Source organism: Ornithodoros turicata, chromosome 1, assembly GCF_037126465.1.
Source record: "Ornithodoros turicata isolate Travis chromosome 1, ASM3712646v1, whole genome shotgun sequence".
NCBI classification, from domain to species: Eukaryota; Metazoa; Arthropoda; class Arachnida; order Ixodida; family Argasidae; genus Ornithodoros; species Ornithodoros turicata.
Genome location: NC_088201.1, coordinates 210360822 through 210384547, shown reverse-complemented (window position 1 = coordinate 210384547; position 23726 = coordinate 210360822). Strand labels below are relative to the sequence as shown.

At 45.2% G+C, this 23726-nt stretch overlaps 2 protein-coding genes across 7 annotated transcripts in view; both read right to left on the bottom strand.

Moving 5' to 3' along the window:
* The window catches only part of LOC135379018 (zinc finger protein 808-like), a 33959-nt gene extending 31187 nt beyond the window's left edge, over nt 1-2772 (bottom strand). For 3 of the 6 annotated variants that reach the window (XM_064612261.1, XM_064612262.1, XM_064612258.1), the window contains exons 1-2: nt 1895-2033; nt 678-824 (exon numbers count right to left, since the gene is read on the bottom strand). Coding sequence is in view for 4 of the 6 variants with exons in the window: in XM_064612258.1 (XP_064468328.1) it covers nt 678-799 (122 nt within the window). In the remaining 2 variants the exon portion in view is untranslated. Of the gene's footprint in view, nt 1-677; nt 825-1833; nt 2034-2680 lie in introns of those variants that run through there. The other 3 variants (XM_064612257.1, XM_064612260.1, XM_064612259.1) reach the window with 2 other exon arrangements.
* Nucleotides 2773-3460: 688 nt separating this feature from the next.
* LOC135394207 (zinc finger protein 271-like) lies at nt 3461-23108 on the bottom strand. Its single transcript, XM_064624819.1, has 4 exons — nt 22891-23108; nt 21452-21604; nt 8172-9646; nt 3461-8129 (listed from the first exon to the last, which is right to left on the bottom strand). The coding sequence occupies exons 1-4, from the start codon at nt 23012-23014 to the stop codon at nt 7476-7478; spliced, it is 2406 nt and encodes an 801-aa protein (XP_064480889.1). The 5' UTR covers nt 23015-23108; the 3' UTR covers nt 3461-7475.
* Nucleotides 23109-23726: the final 618 nt, after the last annotated feature.

Sequence of the window (23726 nt, the reverse complement as noted above, 5' to 3'; positions counted from 1 at the left end):
GCAGCACGTGTCACAGTCTTGCCATTGTAGTTTGTAGAATACTCCAGACTGGTCTTCCCGGGGGGACGAGGTCCTTCGGTTTCGCTATGACACTTCGAAGTTCAACATGTGGTTTGGACGTAGTCCTGATATCCAACGGAAGCAAAACCCGGTGGATAGATTCAGAAATGCCTTTGACATAGGGGATGCCGTTCCCCTTGCGCGGTACAGATGTTTGCACGCGCTTGTCCTCGATAAACCTGTGGCTTTCCCGTGTTTTGATGTTTTGAGGTAGACGCCCAATGTGCTTCGGCGTCCATTACGTCCGCATCAATTGCACAGGGCTTACCCCTAGAGGTGAAATTACAAAGACCTGTTAGCGTATGTGAGAGTACGCAAGTACATTTCCCAGAGCACGTAACTGTAACGCTTACGCGTTCCCTCTAGTAAGGAAAGGAACAATATACCCAACGTGGGTCAGCAACAGAGCGAATGCTTCATTTGGTCATTACTCACTTTTCAAGCTAAAAATGAAAAAAATGAAGTGAGCTCTCATTTTATTGTATGTTTTTTTTTTTGTTTGTTTGTTTCTTGCTTTTTCGTGGTTTTCTTACGAACAAGTTTTGCACTGCTTTGGGGATGTTTACACTTTAGGGATTGGACAGCTATAAATTATGCTATGCCATGCGACGCCATACCTGTCAGAGTGTTCCACCAACGATGTGGCAAGAAGCCGCATCCTCTTGTGCGCTGCTGCAATGCTCCTTGCTCTTTTCGTTCGCTTCCTTGCCTTTGATGGACGTCTTCTTGACTTCGGCATTTGTGGACAGGCGGATCGTACGCAACTGGGGAATTGTGTATGGCATCATGTTCCCGAGTGGTTTCACATGTTGAACAAGGCAAACGTACGATAAAATTTTCATGGTGTGTCTTTCCCCCCCACACATAAATATAATCAGCAGATGCAAATCTTAAATGCGCGGGTGCGGTGCAGATGCTGTCAACATGAACTGCGCTCACCTCTAGTAATGTTATAAAGGCAACTGTAAAACACACACACACACATGTGGCTGCGACTGATAGATCTGTATTGGTACCATATACCAGTAAACTTTTGTTTTTTAAATTGTCGTTGCCGTCATTGTTACTGTGGCTGGTTAATTTTCACATTTTAAAAGCGATAAAAACCGCTGTGCAGGGGACACAAAAGGACGACACACAGGCGAAGCACCCCTGCACTGGGGTTTTATCGCTTTTAAAATGCAACACCAAACAACCCGGTTTTCTATCGCTTTTCAATTGTCACAGTCTAGCGATAATGTTGAATCACATGAGAGTGTCACCCAGTAGAGCACCACATGGTACAGAACAAGTCAAGACAGGAGAGAGATAGACAGAAAGAAAAAGAAATGGTATTATTGCCGCAAAGACACCCTGACCCCTGAGAGAAGAACACAACTTCCCAGACATCCCAGAACAGTAATACGTGTAGCATGCTCAAGAAAATGTTCTAACATAACATAGCGCAATATAAACAGCGTTATATATATATATTGTGTGTGTGTGTGTATATGTGTAATTTTGTAACTTTGATTTAATTTTTACCTTGGCGGGGCAGAAGCACCTGTCTGACTCCAGCTTGATCTGCTTCGAAACCTTTTAGTTTGCGTGTCTAAGCCCTTCCAGAGTTTAACGATGAAAGATGAAAGTCACTGAAAAGGTTAGCCAGCTGTAGGAGTCGAACCCACATCTTCTGGATTGCCGGTTAGATGTGGGTTCGACTCCTACAGCTGGCTAACCTTTTCAGTGACTTTCATCTTTCATCGTTAATTCCTTAGGCAGATTGAGACCTACCTTGTATGTACGTATTTGTCCCTTCTATGTTGTTCCAGCCTCAGAACATCAGTTCTCTCACCTTCTAGAGTGTTTCGTCTTTTCGTGCTTCGTTTGCACAGTCAACTTTCCGATACGATATTCACCGTGTCATTCACAGACTAGCATTTTGAATGCGGTTTGTATCCTTGTTTGGGGGCGATTTGTCGCCCGTTCGAACTTTTCGCAACTAAGGGCCTAGCATAGAGATGTGAAATGCTGCTGCCGACGGTGTTGGATGGCGCTAAGTGTAAAATAACATAAAATGTAGAGACATAATCCAGATTAATAAGATCCTTATTTATGGCACAAATATTGAAGAACTCAAGCTTGACTTCTAGCTGTATTCAAAGCGCAAGAATCAATTAAATTAAAGTAACTTAGGTAATCATTATTGAAGGTTGTCGTCGTCTGCTATGTCGTTATGAGGTTATGAGCCATTCAACGGCATCAACATCATTGATAAACCAAAATAAACAATCGATAAGTGGAAGAAAGCGAAACTCCCATGCAAAATCCGAAAAAACTTCGAAAGTAAGCCTAAGTTTGGCAGGAGCTTTGAACGGGTAAATTATGTAGGTCTTAGGCCTCTAGTTATGCAAGTCGCTCTTTTGTTAATGAGGGCACTCAATGGATTCAATTAATTCACGGAGAGTTCGTCACCCCAATTATGTCATATCCGATGTGGTTGAGTATGGCGTTCAAATCGCTCATTATTTTCAGCAGGTGTTGACGACTTGAAGTTGTGCGGCAGAAACTTCCTGCACTGTGTTTCTTACAGCGGGATACGTAGGGTCACAGTGTGGGGTAGGTGTTCGGTCAAACTTACCTGCTTTACCTGCTCCTGACATGACCCGATGGCTCCATACCTGGCCTGTGGCGGGCCGGAGCCAAAGTAATTTTGAGGCTACCCGTCCCAAATCCTGTAAATTTAACTAATTTAAATTAGTTACAGGCATTTATCTCGCAATGAATGTGCCAAGATTCAAGGAATTTTCTTACCCCCCATCTGTGTTCAAAGGTCAATGTTGTCGCGCTGTCAAAATTGAAAGTATGTCCTGTTCTTAACACGTGATCGACAAGTTCGGTGCGTTGATTCTTTGCTGGTGGTTTTGTCAATTGTGCCTTGTGCTCCTTCATTCTGGTGACCTTCTTCCTCACAGTTTTTTTAAGCCCCCGTTTCATTTTCCTGTGCTGATGATGACGCCCGAATAGGTGTCGAAACGTTCACGATTTTTTCCTTTGTCAACTTGTTATGCAAGCCAGTGTTACTCCATACTATTAAAGAAACATGTCCCCTGGCTTTTGGTCCATCTTCAATGTGGATCATGAAGAACCATTTGCGCCCAACTCAATCAAGCGGGGCATTCTGCTTTTTTCTTCTAAGGTTTTCACCGTTGGTTGCTAGATATTCATTGAGCTTCGTGAGACAAGGTGCTAGTCTTTTCTCTTTGTCAGTCGTGTCATTATGCATCTTAATGTTGAAATGCCGTTCATAATGAATCTGTATTGTAATGTACTGTGTTCTAACATGTACAAATAAAACGGGAAAGCTGTGCAGATATGTCACCATTGTGCCACGATTGTTTCCGTGTCTAAGAAAAATTCTGTAAGCCGAACCTTCACCAAGCATACCCCCCCCCCTTGGAAGCTCAGCACCCCCCCAGCAATGAATTTCTGGGGAAATCGCTGCACCGTTGTCATGGCGATTGGAACCTGCGGAAGGACCTTGGGTTGAGTCCCTTTCCTCTCGAAATGGGGACGCTCGGACACATATCTCCGCAAGCGGAGAACGTATTCCTGTGCATTGACTGCGAGGTTTCCGAGAATGTGGCACATAATCGAATACGTGGAAGCTAAGTCAAGTGTTTTCTTTCCACTGGTATTTGATGCGGATTTTAAACAAACACGTACTCCTTCTCCATGTACGTCGTCAGTAACACTCCATTACCAAACGTGATCAGTGTGCAATGGGTAGTGTAATGTAATTGAACAAAAAAAGAAGTAGAGAAACTCCGACTTAACATAACAAAATAACAAGGTTTACTACAAAGACTACTCCGGACTGGTGACCAGTCTGGAGTAGTCTACAAAGTACAATGCCAGGACTAGGACACGTGCTACATTGGCGAGACAGGCAGGAAACGGAGAACTCGTTTCAAAGAACATAAGCGGGACATAAAAAGCGCGACGCACGCCACATGGTTTAAGACGGAGCTTACAGAGCACTGTCGGGACACGGGATATTGTTTCGACTTCGACAACGCAGTGACCTTGGCTCGAGAACAAAAATGGGGACCCAGAACGCTTCCAGAGTCTTGGCACATACGTGGTGGCCCCTCGGTTTGTAGCAAAAACCGTGGCCCCCTTCCCGAACGATACTCCCATCTCCTTAAATAGCGACCGGTTGTGCAATCTCTCATTCGGTTTGGCACTGATGATGTCCGTCCCGGACGAAACGTTTGAGTAAACCGTCTTATTTTGTTATGTTAAGTCGGAGTTTCTCTACTGTTTTTCTACTCTCTCTGCTTTTTCTCTAGGCATGTTGCATTGGCCTTTTGCATTCATGATTGAACGCTGTCCAGGGCGTCCCACAGGCACCAGCTGCGTGATGATGCTCCAACCTGCGGATTGTCTTATGCCAACAGCGTGCTCCTGTAGGGAACTATATGGACACTCGAAGATGGACTGTGGACATGCTAAGGAATTCTTCAGTAGCTTCATGGTGCACTGGAGAAGAAACAGCAGACCTGGACGAAGTGAACAAACGGCCCTTATCAGGGCCACCATATGTCTGCCACAATGGCTAGCATTCTGCTGATAGAACAAACCCTGATGGTGGTAGAAGATCACTGAACTAACCATAACTCAAGCACGATGGCTACAACAGTGCTGATAGAAAGCAATCATTGCAGTTGCAAATGCCATACATTTCGTTAAAGCGGCCGTAAACAGGCCACCAAACATTTCTGAAATAACGATACCCCATGAAAGAATGCAGATCATATTACCCATATACACATTTCGTTCGGCTCGTGCCAGCTCATTGACCCGTATAACTGCTTTCAAAGATGAGGAACCAGCGACCCTCTCTCCACTACGCATACGTCACATGGCTACGCAGCGTTTTGCCGTCCAATCGGGGGGCCGAGCTGTGCACATGACGTTTCAAATTACCAGCCAATAAACATACTTCGTTATCAGCTGTGGGTCGGAGCGCTCAGTTTGTTTGTGTGAAACGACGTTTTGCGTTCCGTGGTTCCGAAATTCAACGTCATGACATCTTCAACATCTCCGGATGGCGCAAACGTCAACAGCTGGGCTGCTATCACATGACACGATTCGAACCCGGGTTCCTCCCAGTCACGACGTGACATGGCCAGCACGCTATCCACTGTACCACGCGAGCTGGTGACGCGATGCCGCGTGGCTCAAACCAAAGTACTGCAGCCCAGTTGTCGGAACCATTCGAAGATGACGAAGATGTTCCATAGCGCACCTACCTAAGATTCCGGAACTGTAGTCCCAGATATTCATTCGCGCTCGTGGTGTGCTGCGTGCTACTGCCCAGAAAACGTAGTGCGCGTATGATACCTAAATTAAACGCATTTCTTTCTCAGTTTGAGGCTCTAACTGTTTAGACTTTGAATAGAAGAGGATTCACGTTCATCTAGTCCAATTCCGCATTTGAAATAAAATCGTACGTGGAACACTCAATCGTAATTGGTGGTGAAAGCGCTACGTCAAAATGACGTAAAGTTAGAGCGTGGGGCGGAGCTAAAATGCGAAAGAGTGCAGTGAATATTTCATCCGTATGCAAGTGCCTTTTGTTTTTGAGCGTTAGTAAGTTAGTTAGTCAGTGTTCCTTCCGCGCTTCATTAGTCAACGGTAAAGAAGATATGCGTTCATCACGAAAGGAAGAAAAAGGGGAAAGGGAGCAATATAAGAGCAATGTTGCTCATGGAAATGAACCATTCTCGGCAGTTCAGAGCCTGTGAGAGGATGTCTCATTCATGTTTGTTTGTTTGTCTCCCCGGCACTGGGTTTCTTGATGCTTCAATGGATCACCACCCAATCCAGCTCTCCAATCTACAGAAGAGACAGGGCGCTGACAAGCTGGTTCATGATGAAGGAGGTGAACCCGAGACAGGGATGAAGAGACGACACAACAAATCCAATCCAATCCAATCCTACAACCCAATCCAATCCCACTCTTTTTTAACCTGAACATTTTGAACCTTTGTTGATGCGGGCGAGTTTTGAAACATGCAACAGAAATAAAATGCGATAGGATACAGACAGCATCTGCACAGCCTTTCCTCTCAGCGCATTATCATGCGCTTCTTCATGAAGAACATGCAACAGCACAAAACTCAATTGGACGGATTCTTTCACGCGTATGAGTACGTGGCACCTGTACTTGCACGGTCTCAATCTCAAGTGTCTTGTGGCGACGTGTGAAACCACAGGTTCCTGCTCTGCTGAACTAGCTCGTGCTCAGCCAGCAGCTATTAGGTTCTCCGGCTGGCACCTGTTGGTCCCGTGTCTGATCTCTGCATAACACAAGTTGCATTTGTAGGGCTTCACACTAGAGCCCTGCACGGATGAGGTTTTTGGCATCCGCATCCGACCCGCATCCGCGCACACGTTATCCGCATCCGCACCATACACAACAGTTTACATCCGCATCCGATCCGCTGAGCAAAACGCACCATCCGCATCCGATCCGCAAAAATCCGCACGTTTCGAAAGACGCGTAAAGACCGCCGGAAGCATGTTAGTATAATTTCGGATGCCTCCATGCTGTCACGGAAGGACTCAGTCATGACGACAAGCAAAGGTAAACCTTTCAACAAACGCGATATGGAGAGACTTCTTGAACGCGTGGAACGCTACCTCGTCGGCGCTCGCGCGGTTCGAGACGCCTGAATGCCTCTTCTCCCGTCTTGGCGCCGTGCATGGTCAAAGGTGAACCAGAGCATGCACTCGCTGTCGGCGCGCAATACAAATAAATTGCGGGTGGAAAAATGACAGCACGCGGTATATCCGCATCCGATCCGCTGCCTTCGTATCCGCATCCGACCTCGAGCCATCCGCATCCGATCCGCACACCGCAGAAAGTGCTAATTTTTCATCCGAATCCGCAAGTATCTTGCGGATATCCGCTTCCATCCGCGGATGGTGCAGGGCTCTACTTCACACCCATGTACATCCACTTGTAATGCTGCAGGTTTGGCACTACCTCAAGTTTGCAGAACAGGGAATGCTCCTGAATGGCTTCGAGTCTGTCTGTCTTGTGACTCTGTAGGTGTCCGCTCTAGCTGAACTCCGCAGGACAGACATCGTAGTTTTATGGCTTCACACCTGTGTGCCCGCTTGTGCTGCCGTAGGTTCCTGGTCAGGCTGAGCTTAGCACTGGAGGCATCACACTTGTAGGGCTTCTCGCCCATGTGTGTCCGATTGTGATCCAGCGGGCTATCGCTACGGCTGAACTCTGCAGAGCAGACATTGCACTTGTGTGGCTTCTCACCCGTATCTGTCCGCTTGTGCTGCTGTACGTTCCTGCTCAGGCCGAACTTATCAGGGCAGACATTGTACTTGTGTGGCTACTCGCCCGTATGTGTTCATTTGTGCTGTTGTAGAGTCACATTTTTGCTGAACTCCGCCGGGCAGGCATCGCACTTGTATGGCTTCTCGCCCGTGTGTGTCCGCTTGTGCTGCTGTTGGTGCCTGCTATGACTGAACTCCGAAGGGCAAACATCGCTCTTGTATGGTTTCTCGCCGGTGTGTGTCCGCTTGTGACGCTTGAGCAGCCTGTTCTGGATGAACTTTGCCGGGCAGGCATCGCACTTGTATGGCTTCTCTCCCGTATGTGTCTGCTTGTGCTGCTGTAGGTTCACTTTCACGCTGAACTTCGCCGGGCAGGCATCGCACTTGTATGGTTTCTCGCCCGTGTGTGTCCGCATGTGATTCAGTAGGCTATCGCTACGGCCGAACTCTGCAGAGCAGACACTGCACTTGTGTGGCTTCTCGCCCATATGTGTCTGTTTGTGCCTTTGTAGGGTCCCACTTTCGCTGAACTTAGCAGGGCAGACATTACACTTGTGTGGCTTCTCGCCCATGTGTGTCCGATTGTGATCCAGCGGGCTATCGCTACGGCTGAACTCTGCAGAGCAGACATTGCACTTGTGTGGCTTCTCACCCGTATCTGTCCGCTTGTGCTGCTGTACGTTCCTGCTCAGGCCGAACTTATCAGGGCAGACATTGTACTTGTGTGGCTACTCGCCCGTATGTGTTCATTTGTGCTGTTGTAGAGTCACATTTTTGCTGAACTCCGCCGGGCAGGCATCGCACTTGTATGGCTTCTCGCCCGTGTGTGTCCGCTTGTGCTGCTGTTGGTGCCTGCTATGACTGAACTCCGAAGAGCAAACATCGCTCTTGTATGGTTTCTCGCCGGTGTGTGTCCGCTTGTGACGCTTGAGCAGCCTGTTCTGGATGAACTTTGCCGGGCAGGCATCGCACTTGTATGGCTTCTCTCCCGTATGTGTCTGCTTGTGCTGCTGTAGGTTCACTTTCACGCTGAACTTCGCCGGGCAGGCATCGCACTTGTATGGTTTCTCGCCCGTGTGTGTCCGCATGTGATTCAGTAGGCTATCGCTACGGCCGAACTCTGCAGAGCAGACACTGCACTTGTGTGGCTTCTCGCCCATATGTGTCTGTTTGTGCCTTTGTAGGGTCCCACTTTCGCTGAACTTAGCAGGGCAGACATTACACTTGTGTGGCTTCTCGCCCGTGTGCGTCCGCTTGTGCTGCTGTAGGTGCCCGCTATGACTGAACTCCGCAGGGCAAACATCGCACTTGTATGGTTTCTCGCCGGTGTGTGTCAGTTTGTGCCTTTGTAGGGTCCCACTTTTGCTGAACCTAGCAGGGCAGACATTACACTTGTATGGCTTCTCGCCCGTGTGTGTCCGCTTGTGCTGCTGTAGGTGCCCGCTATGACTGAACTCCGCAGGGCAAACATCGCACTTGTATGGTTTCTCGCCGGTGTGTGTCCGCTTGTGACGCTTGAGCAGCCCGTTCTGGATGAACTTCGCCGGGCAGGCATCACACTTGTATGGCTTCTCCCCGGTGTGTGTCCGCTTGTGAAGCTGGAGGTTCCCTCCCTGACTGAACTCCGCAGGGCAAAGATTGCACTTGTATGGTTTCTCACCCGTATGTGTCCGTTTGTGCCTTTGTAGGGTCCCACTTTTGCTGAACTCCGCTGGGCAGGCATCGCACTTGTATGGTTTCTCGCCCGTATGTGTCCGCTTGTGTTGCTGAAAGCGCCCTCTCTGACCGAACTCCGCAGGACAAACATTGCACTTGTATGTTTTCTCATCCGCGTGTGTCAGTTTGTACGACTTCTCGTCAGTACGCTGTGACACGTGACTCGCATCATCCCCAGATGGCAAGAATGCAGAGGAACTGATGTCACACCTAAAACCCTCCTCTCCCATCCGAGCATCCGATGGAGTAGCTGGACACATTTCAGACTCATTGTGACACTGTGCAAGCATGTGGTGTTTCAGGCTTTGTTTTGACGTGTATGCAAGTGCACATGGGTTGCTCTGATCTGGAGGCTGCTCTGTGGTTCGACTGTTTGTAGTGACTAGTGCAGTGTTGTCGAATTGTGGTTCTGTGGTTATTGTGCTGATCTTGAACTGTGCCTCTGAATAAGTGAAACCTGAAGATTCTGGATCACAAATGCCTCTGGGCTGGTCCTTTACGTGGAGCGAACGAGTGCTTTCTCTTGCTCCTGAAATTTCAGAAATCGGATATTAAGAGGGCATACCAGTAAAGTCGCATTTTTGATTGACGATTTTTGAAAAAAAAAAAACTTGGTGGCACCATGTTCACTGTCATGCTGTTCGTTTACGACTACACAAATAATCCACCTATGATCCTATTGAGACCCCAAGTTGTATTGAGACCACTGCCTGGCAGTCCAGCCGTGCGTGGCCTTACCCTGGCACATGACCATCTTGGTGATAGTTGCTTAGAACATCTGGAAAGTTGCAGAAAAACTCCAAAAGCCGGGAGACGACATAACTGTCGAAACGTCAGAGTAAACCTTGTTATTTTGTTAAGTCAAAATTTCTCTACTTTTTTGTCCAGTTATCTGGAAAGTGGACGTTCAACATCTCAGCTGATGGTGGGAATTGATTGAGGTGGTCTATGTTACCCAACAGATTTATTTCTTGGCTTTCTTATGTGTCTTGAAGAAGCCGCTCAAAAGCTGCTACCTGAAGCGATGCAACAGCCGCAGCCACTGAAGGACTTCCTAAGGTACCGGAGCTACGAGTACTGTTCTGAGAACCGAGCGAACCAAAAGAAACATCACTTTTGGTCGAACCCGGGCGAAACGGAGCAAAACGAAAACAGAATTTTATGCTCCGGAGGAAACGTGTTCTGTTTTGAACCAAAAGAAACATCACTTTTGGTTGAACCCGGGCGAAACGGAGCAAAAACAGAAACATAATTTTATGCTCCGGAGGGAACGTGTTCTGTTTTGAACCAAAAGAAACATCACTTTTGGTCGAACCCGGGCGAAACGGAGCAAAAACGGAAACAGAATTTTATGCTCCGGAGGGAACGTGTTCTGTTTTGAACCAAAAGAAACATCACTTTTGGTCGAACCCGGGCGAAACGGAGCAAAAACGGAAACAGAATTTTATGCTCCGGAGGGAACGTGTTCTGTTTTGAACCAAAAGAAACATCACTTTTGGTTGAACCCGGGCGAAACGGAGCGAAAACGGAAACAGAATTTTATGCTCCGGAGGGAACGTGTTGTGTTTTCGGTTCATAGGAAGAATAGACCTCTACCTGTTTGTAAACAAATGACGTCAATCATGTCTGACAGCGCCACGAGTTTGGTAGAGTTGAACTACGTTCCAAGCTAGTGGCGAACAAGGTCGCGCCCGAAAGCCACGGTCTTGAGGGGATTACGATGGTCTCTGAAAAGGACACGACCTTCTGTCCTACTTTTCTTTCAATAGGAGACGGAACAATTGCCCATTCGTGGAACTCAGCTTTTCCCTTCCGATCTGTTTTGGTTTCGGTGTGTCTACCAACGTCATGATGACGTTTCTCGGGTAGAGGTTTATTGAACTATTTGGCCCTCAATGGTACATAGGGTTCTTTTTTGGGTTAAACCCGATTTTTCACGACAGTTCCCCCCCACCCCCCGAAGAAGTTTTCAAGAGTTGGGGTAAAATCCGATATCTACCAGAAATCCTTGCAGTCCTTTAACTTGTCGTTCCAGGTGAACCATTGGGAAAGTGAATCATAATATCAACAAAGAGAGCTGTATGTGACAACCAGGGACAGGCATAAATACATTTTTTGATAAATACAAAAATATAATATAAATACAAAATACTTTTTGATATGAGCCTTTAAATACAAAATATAAATACAGTATTTAAATATCGTAACTACTACCATCAAATACTGTGAGGAAGATGTCATCTGGAATTACATACAGAAAAAACAACGATCATAACAACAAATCAGCGAGGAACAATAGCATTTATTTGTCTCATTATCATGGCGATTTTAATATTAGAAGTCTCTCGAAAGACTTTTAGGCATCTTCTGTTCGGCCGTACAATCAGATCGGAAAGGAGAACAGCATCCCCACAGGTGCCGATGAACAAAGGCTTGTGCAGTAGAACTTCCAACTTGCTTAATTCGAAGGTTTTCCGTGGTCCCGTGTTCACACGTTCAAATTTGAACTCGTAATTCGAAGCATTAAAGCACCACGTCCCACTTAATTAGAAGGTTTCCCGCGGAAATACAGTCAACCCTCGATTTATGAACCTTCGATTTATGAATTCCCTCGTTTTATGAATAGGAGCACAAGGAACCAAACTTTTTATATGAGTTTTTCCCTCGTTTTATGAACCTCGATATCCGAATAATGAATGGAATTTCTGGGAACGAACTAGGAGTTGCCCAGCGTTTTTGCTCTCAATTTATGAACAGATCATTCCGAGGTCAACAGAAACCTTCAAAGGGATTATTCTGTGGTCTTATGAATGACACGGGAATGGACAAAACGTTTTCCAGGTATTGCACCCTCGGTTCTTAAACCCTGGAAATCCGGACAACAAACGGGTTTTTCAGGGACGCATTAGGGGGACCAAGTGTTCCTGACCTCAATTTATGAATAAGGTGGCCGCAGGTCAGAAGGATTTCTGAGCATACCAGTGACGTGGTCCTGGTCCATGCCAGCTATTGTGCTAACTGTATGTTACATTATAAACGCAATCCCAACTCTCAAGTACTGCTCGATAGTACTCACCTAATGGAATTTTTTATTTATGAATCCCTCGATTTGTGAACAATTTTTCAGGAAACCGAGGGTGTTCATAAATCGAGGGTTGACTGTATCCACCATTCATGAACCTCGGGTGACACGTGTCTGCCCCCTTCCCTCTCCCGGACACTGCCAGCTGCTAGGCGGCCAATCACAAGCCGTAACCTCCTTCCATGCATTTTCCTCCTCGCTCTCTGCATCCCCGTCATCCTCGGCACAGCTTCGATTGCGCCATTTTCATTGTCAGTGTTGTCACCTGTGGGTGCCGTACGTCAGTAAAGGTAGGTGAGAACAGAAAATTGACGATGTTTGGTACACTCTTAAAAATGAGTTTCACCACATAGCACACTCCTAGCCAACCATCATTCCGAATGACAACGTTCTCATCCCTGATTTGTTGAAAACGTGGGGCGGAGCCTATTTTCTGACATTTATGCTGTTCATAAGTGTCACAAAAAAGGTGTACGCCTCCCGTTCTCAGCAAATCGGGGAAGATAACGATATCATTCGAGATTATGGTTGGCTAGGAGCTTGCTATGCGGAGAAGTTCATTTTCTAAGAGTGTATGGCGTACCAGGGCCGCTACAATACTTATTCGAATAAGTTTAGGGTTACCGAAAGGGCAGCGTACCCCTATATGCAGCTGCAAAAATATGCTGCACCATTTGAGTAGGGTGAATGCAGCGAATTTTTTTTCTGTGCCCAGGTCTCGCCGTCATAGCCTTGCACTGTGACTCCACTTTCGAGTGGTACGCCATCGGGCGTTTCCCATTTCACTGGCCCTTCGGTGGCTGTACGCCGAAATAAATATTTTAAAACAAAACGTTAAAAAATTCACACTTAAAAGTCCACCCTTCGAAATCCATTATTTGAAATAAACCTCCTAAAAATACAGCCCTAAAAATAAACGCTGTTAGGATAAATCATGGGAAGGCTTAGCAAGGTAATGTTCCGCATGGTAGTTTATGGGCGACACGATGTGCTTTTCGACGGAAATTGATGTTTCTTACTCACGTTTGTAGTATTATCAGGTGCATTTCTTCAAATAATTTCGGATTTCGAAATATCCAGTTTAAAAGTGATGAGGACGATGCGCGTATGAATACAGGACACACATACTCTTTACTCTTGAACCAGCTGAGCTGTCAACGAGGATAACAGGGTTGGGGGAGGCGGGGATGTGGCTATGGCGGTGTTGTGTATGGATTGCACGGCGACGGTCATTCGTGCTTATGTTATTATGCCAGAGAGGGAGAGAGAGATGAAACCGGCCAAGATACATGACCAATACAATTCGCCAGCCGTCCAATCGAAACCCCCCCCCACCCCGCAAAACACACACTAAGCTGGGAATACTAGCCACTTTCCGCAGCGGACGTAGAGCCATCGGCTGTCCACAAGTCAGGGACGCTGGATTTTAGAAAAAGATTTATGTCGAAGCATTTATTCTTCAAAGTTTATGTTTAGGAGTTTATTTCGACAGCGTGGATTTTCTCACGATTTATATTGAAGAGTTTATTTTGAAAGTTTCATCTCTAAGAGTTTTATTTTTTAAGGTTCTATTTTTACATGATTTATTTCGGCGTCATCCCCCTTTCGTCTCCCTGATGTAGCACCGATTCCCGGGGCTGGCGTTTCAACCTTTTTATATGCAGTCGCGAGACCAACAGGTGGCGTCTGTCTATTATGCCTAAGGCCCTTCCTTTTCTGCGATTCTGCAATTCTGCAAGAAGTCGCGGAATTGTGGGTCTTCCGCGGAATATGAGGTTTTGCACAGAATTTCGTAGAAACTGTGTGCTTAACTCAGTTTATGCGTGAGACGAACGGACTTCATTCGCACCAGGTTAGCTTGCGTTACAGCGTAGATGTGCCAACCGGATAAGGTCACCGGTCAAGGTCACCAGGATGTGACATGGCCCCATCTGTGTGCTGGAACAACCGTCTAACATATTGGGATTCTGGAGTAGAATGCAAATGTGACCACTGCCTTGATGTGCCCTGCAAAGAAGAACCATGGGCCCTGCATAAACCCGATTGTTGCCCGGCAAGTTGCCCAAACTGAGACGTCTGTAGGAATGTACACTAAGGGCCGTACTCCCAAAAATATCCACATCTTTGTCCTCAGGGCGCCCGTACCTCCGGGTCCCTTGAGGGCAAACTTCCCCTCAGGGAAGCAGGCATTTCTTGAATGTAAACGTGCACACCCTCAGCTAAAGGCTTTGTACTGGGAGGCTCGAAGAATGAGGCAGAGGCGCATGCGCAACGGCCTACACTTGTCTTCTACTTCTGACGGTTGTCGTCTGCTACATTGGTATCGCCTGTTCTGCTTGCATTTGCCTTACAAACTCCATGTCAATATTGTGTTCCAATGCTGTACAACTGTTGGGTGCTGCAAATATGTTATGTACCCATCTTGCTATCGTCTCTTCGTGTTGTACTTAAAACGGGCAGGCTAAAACCGGATGGGTGGACAAGGGAAGCAACGACTGCCCATGCCCCTTCTGGTGTGCAGCAGTCAGTAGCACCCAATTCAAGGATAAAGATTTTGAGGTCTGTACCTAAAGCGTGTCCAGGAAGGTTAACACCTCTAGAAACGGGTGTTGGACGGTTATTAACACAATTGGATTTATGGCCATAAAACATATCCCCCGTGGTGTTTGAGGTTTCTCCAATATACTGAATGCAGCATTACTGGATTATAACAGCGACATTAAGCGCAAAAATCGCGAATAATTTTTAATCGCGAAATTCCAGTCTCTGAAACCTCACGGTTTGAACATCCACGCAGGCCCACTACAATTATTTAACCCGTAAATATCATTTTTTGCACAAAATAAACAATAATGATAAACACACACACACGCTCAAACTGTAAAAGAACACTCCATTTTTCTTTCCACATTTTCTTCGTTTGTCTTCACGTTCTCACGGTCCACTGGTCACCTTTGTACTCCGCACCTGTGTCCTTATTCCGTCGCCACAACCCCCTTTTTTATCCTTAACTACTTGAATGTCAGCTACATGCATTCTCACATCCTGTATAATTCCTTGGGCTCGCGTTATGTTTCCTTTCTGACACTCCTGCTTTCTTATTTATGTTCACTTGTTTTTTACCTGTATTTGCATCCTTTCCATCACCCTGTTTACTCTCCCATACCAAAACTCCCCCATCAACTGTATATATACGGGGTGTCTTGTTTAGGCGATACAGATTTTTCGTAAAAAAACTATACGGGCTATAGACATGCTGTTTTCACTTCTATTGTCCCTGGGCCGGTGGACGTTCTTGGCCATATGTTGCAACACGACGAGCAACTGGGCTAGTTGGTGTGAATGCATAATCAAGTAAACACGACGCAAAAGACAAAATGACGGACCGAACGAAATGACGCTGGTCCTGTCTGCTCCTCCGTCCCTCTGTCTTTTGCGTCGTGTGTACTTCATTACCCATATGTTGCTCAACTGTCAAATGACTAATTACCTAAAAAGCGTTAATTAACTTTTAATTATAAAAGCTACGAAGTTGTCCTAATGAGAATATCTGTTCCTCTAGGTGACCTGATATCGTAGCTGTTTTCAGAACAAAAATCCGTTCGGGTAGATCGTCCGCAAAAAATTTGTGAAGGAACACAATTTTTTTCTTTATTTTCTTCATTTCGCATCTTCGCAGACGCGTTTTACCTTCACCCCCAATGTGAGATGGTGAAGGAGCCTCATGTGTCGAAGATGAGCTTTAACTTGCGGAAACAAAAACACATGTATCGGGGGACGCTATCGTAACTGCCCTTATCTTGGGTTGCATTTTCTGTTAATCTTTTTCCAGGATGGAAGAGGAGACAGTGTGCTCTTTCTCCCTCTCACAATGGGGGTGAAGGAAAGACGGGCGTCCGAAGATGGAGAATGAACAATATGAAGAAAAAAAAATGGTGTTCCTTCATGAATTTTTTGTGGACGATCTACCGAATGGATTTTTGTTCTGAAAACGGCTACGATATCAGGTCACCTTGAGGAACAGGTGTTCTCATTGGGATAATTTCGTAGCTTTTATAATTAAAAGTTAATTAACTAGTTTTAGGTAATTAGTTATTTGACGGTTGAGCAACATATGGCCAAGAATGTCCACCGGCCCAGAGATGATAGAAGTGAAAACAGCATGTCTATAGCCCTTATAGTTTTTCGATGAAAAATCTGTATCGCCTCAAACCCTGTATACGCCTGTAGACACCCTGTATACGTGCCTGTACCATGCAGGGAAGTGTAATGGTAACGGTAATAAAAACAGAAATGGTGTATTACCGAAATTAGATATAGTATAACGTTAACTGAAACTGAAACACATACCAGAGTCCTCCATTACCGGAAACAGAAACAAAAATTATCATCCGGTATTGAATTCGAGTAATGGCTGTTCCTGTTGTGCGATGTCATTTGAGTAACTTCCCTTTTTGTACTTTGAAGACTCCATTCCCTTTAATGCTCTAAATACTACATGCTCTAAATATATGCTCTAATAAAATGCTCTAAATACTCCATGTGAGCATGGAAACAAAGCGCAATATTGGATCTTGAGGGTGCATCCGTTGCTTATCTCGTCCCAGTCCTCATGGCTCCATCTCATCAACATAACACTATACTTAGGGCCTGACTTTTTCGGGTTTTATTTTTGGCCAAATTCAGGGGGCAAATATCGGGTGATATTTTTCATTGAAAAATTCGGGTGTATTCGGGTTAAATCCCGTTATGGCATATTCTGTCGTCAGGAATTCGGGTGTATTGGGGTGATTTTTTTTTTGTTTAATAAAAATTTGTCTTAACATGGAACTAATGTTTAGCAATGTTACCAAACTTTATTTTAACGCACGCTTATGAGTGTGCCACGTGACCCCGATGTTTTCGGGTAGATTCGGGTTAAACCCGAATTTTACAGATTTCGTTCGGGGGGTAAATATCGGGCGGATACGGGTTTAACCCTAAAAAGTCAAGCCCTAACTATACTCCACCATACCGCGAGGATGAGAGTCTACGATTTTTAGTTATTTTTGTGTATATAATTTTTTATTGTTTTCACCGTGGCCACGATAGCATCATTTAGTGCGTCATCAATTCATATCATCAGTGCGCCTGCAATTTGGGACTCGCATCTATCCTCTCTTTTTACCTCCATCGAAGGCATTCAAAATAGGGCTGCCCGCTTCTATTATTCTCGCTTCACGACTGTCCTCATCCCTCAGGTCTTCTGTAGGACTTCCACTTTTGTCTTTCGTTCCACAAAATATACTATTCTAATCACCTACTTAAGTCATCCCTTCTACCTGCACGTGACTACATCTCCCACCGAACAGATCATCTACAGGGTTAGCCTAGCAAACGTTACACATATTTTGATCACATCGTAAAAATAGAAGGCGGCGTTTATCTAACACCAAACTTTGCACACTGGTAGCCATTTGTCCGAAGTTTCGTTTGAATTTTTTGTGAGCATTATGGTCCTGTAGAAGAAAAATTAAAAATCTAGGAAAATTTCACTCTATGCATTTTCTATGGCCTATCTCGCTCAAAAGCCGCCATTTTCTGCTGCGCGCGCTTCACTTTCATATCATCGCACACATGTGGCATCAGCATACAGAACAAGACTGGGACAAGAGGATTGGTGCATAATGTCAGAATCGGCATATCACATCGTTGTAGGCAGCGCTACCTGTGTGAAGTGATGTGAATGTGAAGCAGACGCAAGAAAAAATGGTGGCGTTTGCGTGGGATAGGCCACTGAAAATGCATGCAGCGAGATTTTGCTTTATTTTTAATTTTCTTTCTACATGACCGTAGCGCTTACAAAAAATTAGAATGAAACTTCAGATAAACGGCTATCAGTCTGCAAAATTTCGGATGGGCCAAACCTAGTTTTCTATTTTTACAGCGTGATCGAAATGTGTAACATTTGCTAGAATAACCGTGTACTTAAAGTTGGATGTTATCGTTGCAAAACTACCACCTTTCTTTCTTCTTACTTACCGAAAGCCATCAAAGACTGGAATCAGCTACCTTCTCACATTGCATGCATCAGTTCAAGACCTCACTTTGAAGCTGCCATTACAGAGTTTTTTTTTGTTTGATTCTACATGTTTCAGTTTGACGGTACACGTATGTTTTATATTTTGACTGTGTACGCTCCTTACGCAGAAGTGCTTTGTTGTCTTTTCTGTTGGCCTTCCTTGTTGTTCGATGCCCTCCCCCTGATATAATGCCCCTTAGGGCGCCTTCAGGTGCAATAAAATGACGTGAAAATGAATGAAATTTACTACTGAGAGCGTCACCTTATGAGTGCGACATTGGATGCAGGTTACGCATACATTGAGCCGCTGGACTCAGAGAATGGAATGAGAGAATACAGAAGACATGTTCCTCCACTTTAAAAAAAAAATCTTGCAAGATGTGCGCATCCCAACGACGTAAGATTACAGTGGAACCTCGTTAGCGCGTACCCGCATAAGCCGTAGTTCCGGTTTAGAAGTAGTCATTCGGGTTCCCCGACCGAACACCCATTGAAGTCAATGCATTTCATGACCGCTTTACACGTAGCATTTCTTGACGCCTGTGTCGCTTATCGCGTACCATTTTTGTTGGTCTGTTCTTACGAAACCGGTCCTTGCGAACGCGGGGGGGGGGGGGAAGCCTGTCGGCTTCTAGAACACGTGATTGTTTCCGTAATCTTCCCCATATCTCCCCTTTCTTATCTGTAATCTCCTTCTTTCTGGGAGAAAGAATGGGGCTCATGACCTGGCAAGGTCATGCAGGACCACATGTCAGCTTAGGATCTTACTTTCTTGGGACGCTGCCAGTAAGCGTACGTGTTGTGCGCAGAGCTCGGCGTTTCGGGCCTTCGAAGCTCACTATCACAATTATCTGATAAGGCGTGAGATCGGGCCCTGCTACGAACTCACGTGAAGGTCGACTTGGCGTATCGGTGAGTAGCAGGGCCCGATCTCACGCCTTATCAGATGATTGTGATAGTGAGCTTCGAAGGCACGAAACGGCGAGCTATGGTTGTGCGTCGCTTGTTCGTTCCTGCTGCAATATCGTACAATGGCCAAGCCTCACGTTTTGAGCGTAAGGCACGTAAAGGAGAAGGTCGCAACATCAGCCGAATTGACGGACTACGACATTATCGCCGCTGTTGCTCCCGAAACGGCGTCCAACTCTGATGGTGACGAGGACGACGTGCCCCGTGCCGAGGCCGGCGCATCGCTCACCAAACATCACGGATTTCTGCGTTTGAGCGTGAAGTAAAGATCGTGAATTGGTGGCTTCTATAACGGCATGCGTTTTTCGGGTTTCTGGTGACGATAAGTGACATAATTAGTAAGTTTCGGTTATGACGTAGTACCGCTTTGCACGTACTTTTCCCGCGTCCCCGCCAGGTACGCGCTAACGAGGTTCCACTGTACTTGTGTACAGTGATGGCCAGAAGTTAACTACATGTAGTTAAACTACTAGTTAGACTACCTGATTGTAGTTAAAAAGTAGTTATCAACTACCTTCAGAAATGTAGTGGCAACTACTAGTTAAACTACTATTTCGAGTAGTTAACTACAGTAGTTAGGGTACTGCAGGCACCAACTACTTCCGATTTTGCTGCAAGCTTTACTTGTCTAGTGAAGCCTCAGCAACTTATAGTTTATCGAGTAGGCACAGAAAGAATCCCGCTGCAAGCTTTGTAATTGACGATCGTATCAATGGCTTGAGCCAAAGTTTATCAATGCTTGTGATTCATATTTAGGTGTCCAACAACACTACAAGGGATTGCTGTTGACGGACAACATTATTTAGTTATATGAAGTTAAAACACATTGCAATAGTTAAAGAAGTACTTTTAACTACTCCCCTGAAAAGTAGTTAACTCCTAGTTAAACTACTCCATCGCAAAGTACTTAGTAGTTATAGTTAAACTACTGTAGAAGTAGTTAGTGGCCATCACTGCTTGTGTAGCGTGTATGCGGGACATCGCAGCAGCACTCGGACAAAACGGGCTGACAGAACCGGACTGGCTGTCCTCCCGCAGCTCTGTAACGCACTTTCCGTTACCAGAAACAGTAACGGAAACGTAACAGAAACGAAATAGAAAGGCTGGTATCAGAGACTAAAAAGAAAATATAGCAGCAACTAAAAAGGAAACGGTAGAGAAAATACATCCATTGCCCTTCGCTTGGTACCATGTTCATGTTCATGTAACCTGAAAAAGTGCAGTCTCGTGCACGAAAATCCTGTCTACCACATGTAAATAAATAAGCTGTTCCTACCGTTTAAAATCATGCTTTGGTTACATTTTGCTTTAACGAATTATTCTGTTCAGCAAATTCAAGAGGGGCCATTGTCTGTTTCCTTAAACAGAGGTTCAAGAAATTGGAGCTTCAACTAGAGGCGTGTCAAATTGGATTAAGAATCTCGGCATCTATTTTGCATACTTTGAGAACCTTCCATATATCAGAGCATGCGGTGGAACGCTGATAGGTGCCTACCTGTACGAGAACTAAAATGCATTTCTGTCGAAATCCTCCTTTTTGTCCGTATCATGTTTAAGGTCCTTCTTTTTCTGCTGCGGCAAATCCTGAATTCTGCAGCAGGGAACTATGAATTCTACATTTTTCCGCGGTAAAAGGCAAATTGCCTAGTTCAGATAGAAAATACTCTCTGTTAGCTGTTAGTGTGGAGGAACACGGTTACAACTCCAAAAACTGTTGTGACTTAGCATAACGAGATACACTGTACTTTCTTCTGAGAGGGAGTGAGGTTTGTCACTGACCATCAAATTGTACTTGCTAAGTGACCTCTCTGCATGTACAGAGTTTGCTGTCACACAGAGTTACTTGACAGCTATGGACACCAAAGCAGAGGTCAGCATTTGCATTCCACTCCAGAATTCCAGAGAGTTGAGGGTTAGAGAGAAGAGTCAGAGGGTTGTTCCAGCACGCAGATGGGGCCATATCACAGCCTGGTGGCCTTATCCGGTTGGCGAATCTACGCTGTAACGCAAGCCGACCCAATGAGAGCGAAGTCCATTCATCTCGCGCATAAACTGAGTTAAGAGCGCGGTTTCTGCAAAATTCTGCGCAAAACCTCGTATTCCGCGGCAGACTCACAACTCCTCAAATTTTTGCAGAATCGCACAATCGCAGAAAAAGAAGGGCCTTAATCATGTTATTGCGTTTGCTGTTGGCTAAATGTCCTCGACCATTTTGTGTTTACCTCCTGATGTTGATTGACAGCTGCGTCCCATCTGCTCCTCTTCTGCCAAGATTGCAACGTTGTAAGGCTCTGTCTTCACTTCTATGATTGGATCTTCATTTGAAGATTCCTCTCGAGGTTCTTCTTTAACATCACCCATCCCGGCTGCCACTCCTGAAGTAAAATAAACATGGAGAGAAGTAAGACATACTGCAAGGATTCAAGTCATGTGACGGCAACCTCTGTACCCTTTCTGAACCTGGTTTAGCTACATTGCACCTAGACCTGTGGGCAGACTTGTACGTATTTAGAGTATTGTATTTAAAATACTGTATTTTAAATACAATTTGCGGTATTTTGGTACTCTACTCAATACTTTTTGTTTTGTGTATGTATACTCTATTTAGAATACATTTTATGGTATTTCATATGGTACATATTTTGGATCACCCTCCCAAACTATCTGCGTCTCGTCTTTCCATTGTCTTGCTTGTTCAGTGGAAAATTCCTGAGCCCCTCGAACTTGACCCCGACATTGGCCCTTCTTGGAAGCCTCCATTTAGAGATCTTGCCCCCGTGTGTACTAATCCTTGGCCAGTGAGGGTTCTATTATGTGTGCCCTGACGCGGTAACACCGAATTCCGACCTCGCCGAGCAGGGACCTGCTAGAAGTTTGCTTTGTTCCGGGTCGCATATACTTAGTGGAGTTATGTGGTATCTCTCTGTCATCTCTTTTGATCGAAGAGTGATATTAAACGGTAGGAGCAACTTATTTCAGGAACACATATGCAGTTGACGAAAGAGTTTTCGCACAAGAGGGTAACAAGGTGATGGAAAGGATGTAAATACAGGTAAAAATGAAAAAGGTAAAAATAAAGTGTTGAGGATAAAAGGTTTTCCTTGTGATCAGCGTACCTGAGAAATAATAGAGGCATTCGAAATAAGGAAAAATGAGCAACAGTGTGTGAGTCATGCTTCTATCACTTTGTTTGATAATGAAGTAAAATTCCTAAAAATGTGGGACAAGGATAAGGATGATGAGTGTGTGGATGACGTATTAGCCACCTGAGTGTGATACTTAAGGACAGTACTATGTTGCCAATAAATAGTTTTTGTTGGAAGTCTAGCACCTATCCTGCTTTCTCTTCTCTCTGTTCCGTTCCCAGTGCTAGTTCGTCATGCAAGATCAACACCAACACGCCCAGTTTTTCACTTTGAGTTAGCTTAGTTGACAACACCTAATACAGTACCCAACAACACAAAACATAATAACCCAATAACATTTCTCTCTGTGATACCTGATTTCACCCAGAATTACGGATTTCAAAATAGAACCCCATTCTTCTCTCCCAAATTATTTTTTTTTTATTCGACACAGAAAATCAGACCCTACCTGTAAAACGTTCATCACCTGAGTACATAGTTTGAAGGATTTACAAGGATTTTACAATGAGCATCACCTCGTGATGGAGACTCCCTGCAGTGCTGTTCCTGTATCTGGGCCTCTTCTGGGAGGCAGGCAACGTCAGGTGGTTCCGATTTCACTCTCACGAGCTGACCACTGAACTCTGGGGAGAGCTGCATTCCTTGGAGTCCGAGGGCCTGGTAAAAGTTGACTCAAAGACACAAGTATGTCTTGCCTCTCCTTTAATGCGGAATAAACCGTTGGCTGTCCTTGTCCGACATAAGTTACAAGAGAGAGAAAATTTGGTCAGGAAGTGAAACAAATACAGCAACAGCAGCTCTGTGAGCCCAACAAACGTGAAAATGCTGAACAGTGTTATCAATTAAAGTGCCAACTCACTGTTTGTCAGATGATCAGCCGTGTCTGCGAGGGTTCCCAGTCAGACATACCAGCGAAGGGTCCTTGAAATTCCCTGAAGAAATTGTTTCTTGTTAAGTGTAAACCTTTTGCGGTTTTTATTTCGCGACTCCAGAAAATCCACAGCATTCCTGCATGGCACAACTTTTTTTTAACGAGAAAGCTAAGAATCTAATAAAAGAAGAAAAAAATGACAAAAGAAGTTGTTTTTAAACGACACGCAGTTTTTCGCATACTTCTGTATGAACCTTTTCGAACCGATTACCGGTATTTTTGAACGGTTCAGTTCCGGTTGAGCTCTAAGATGGCGTCGACTGTTCCGGTTCGGCTAAAAATAACTTTTAATAGCGGTTTTCGGTTCGGGTTCGGTTCGACTTTCGTATGTAGCGATGTCATCAAAATAGTGAAGATCCCAATGCCGACTCGATCGACAGAGCCCCAGATTTCTTTTGTAGTGAACAGTAAAGGCTCCTT

What these genes read in the sequence shown, in the direction of transcription:
- LOC135394207 (XM_064624819.1), bottom strand. Translation starts at nt 23,014, where the DNA reads ATGCAGCTCTCCCCAGAGTTCAGTGGTCAGCTCGTGAGAGTGAAATCG. An exon ending in CTGTCAATCAACATCAGGAG is followed by an intron (nt 9,647 to 21,451) that starts GTAAACACAAAA and finishes CTGAAATTTCAG; the next exon opens with GAGCAAGAGAAAGCACTCGT. An exon ending in CGGCGGAGTTCAGCAAAAAT is followed by an intron (nt 8,130 to 8,171) that starts GTGACTCTACAA and finishes ACGGGCGAGTAG; the next exon opens with CCACACAAGTACAATGTCTG.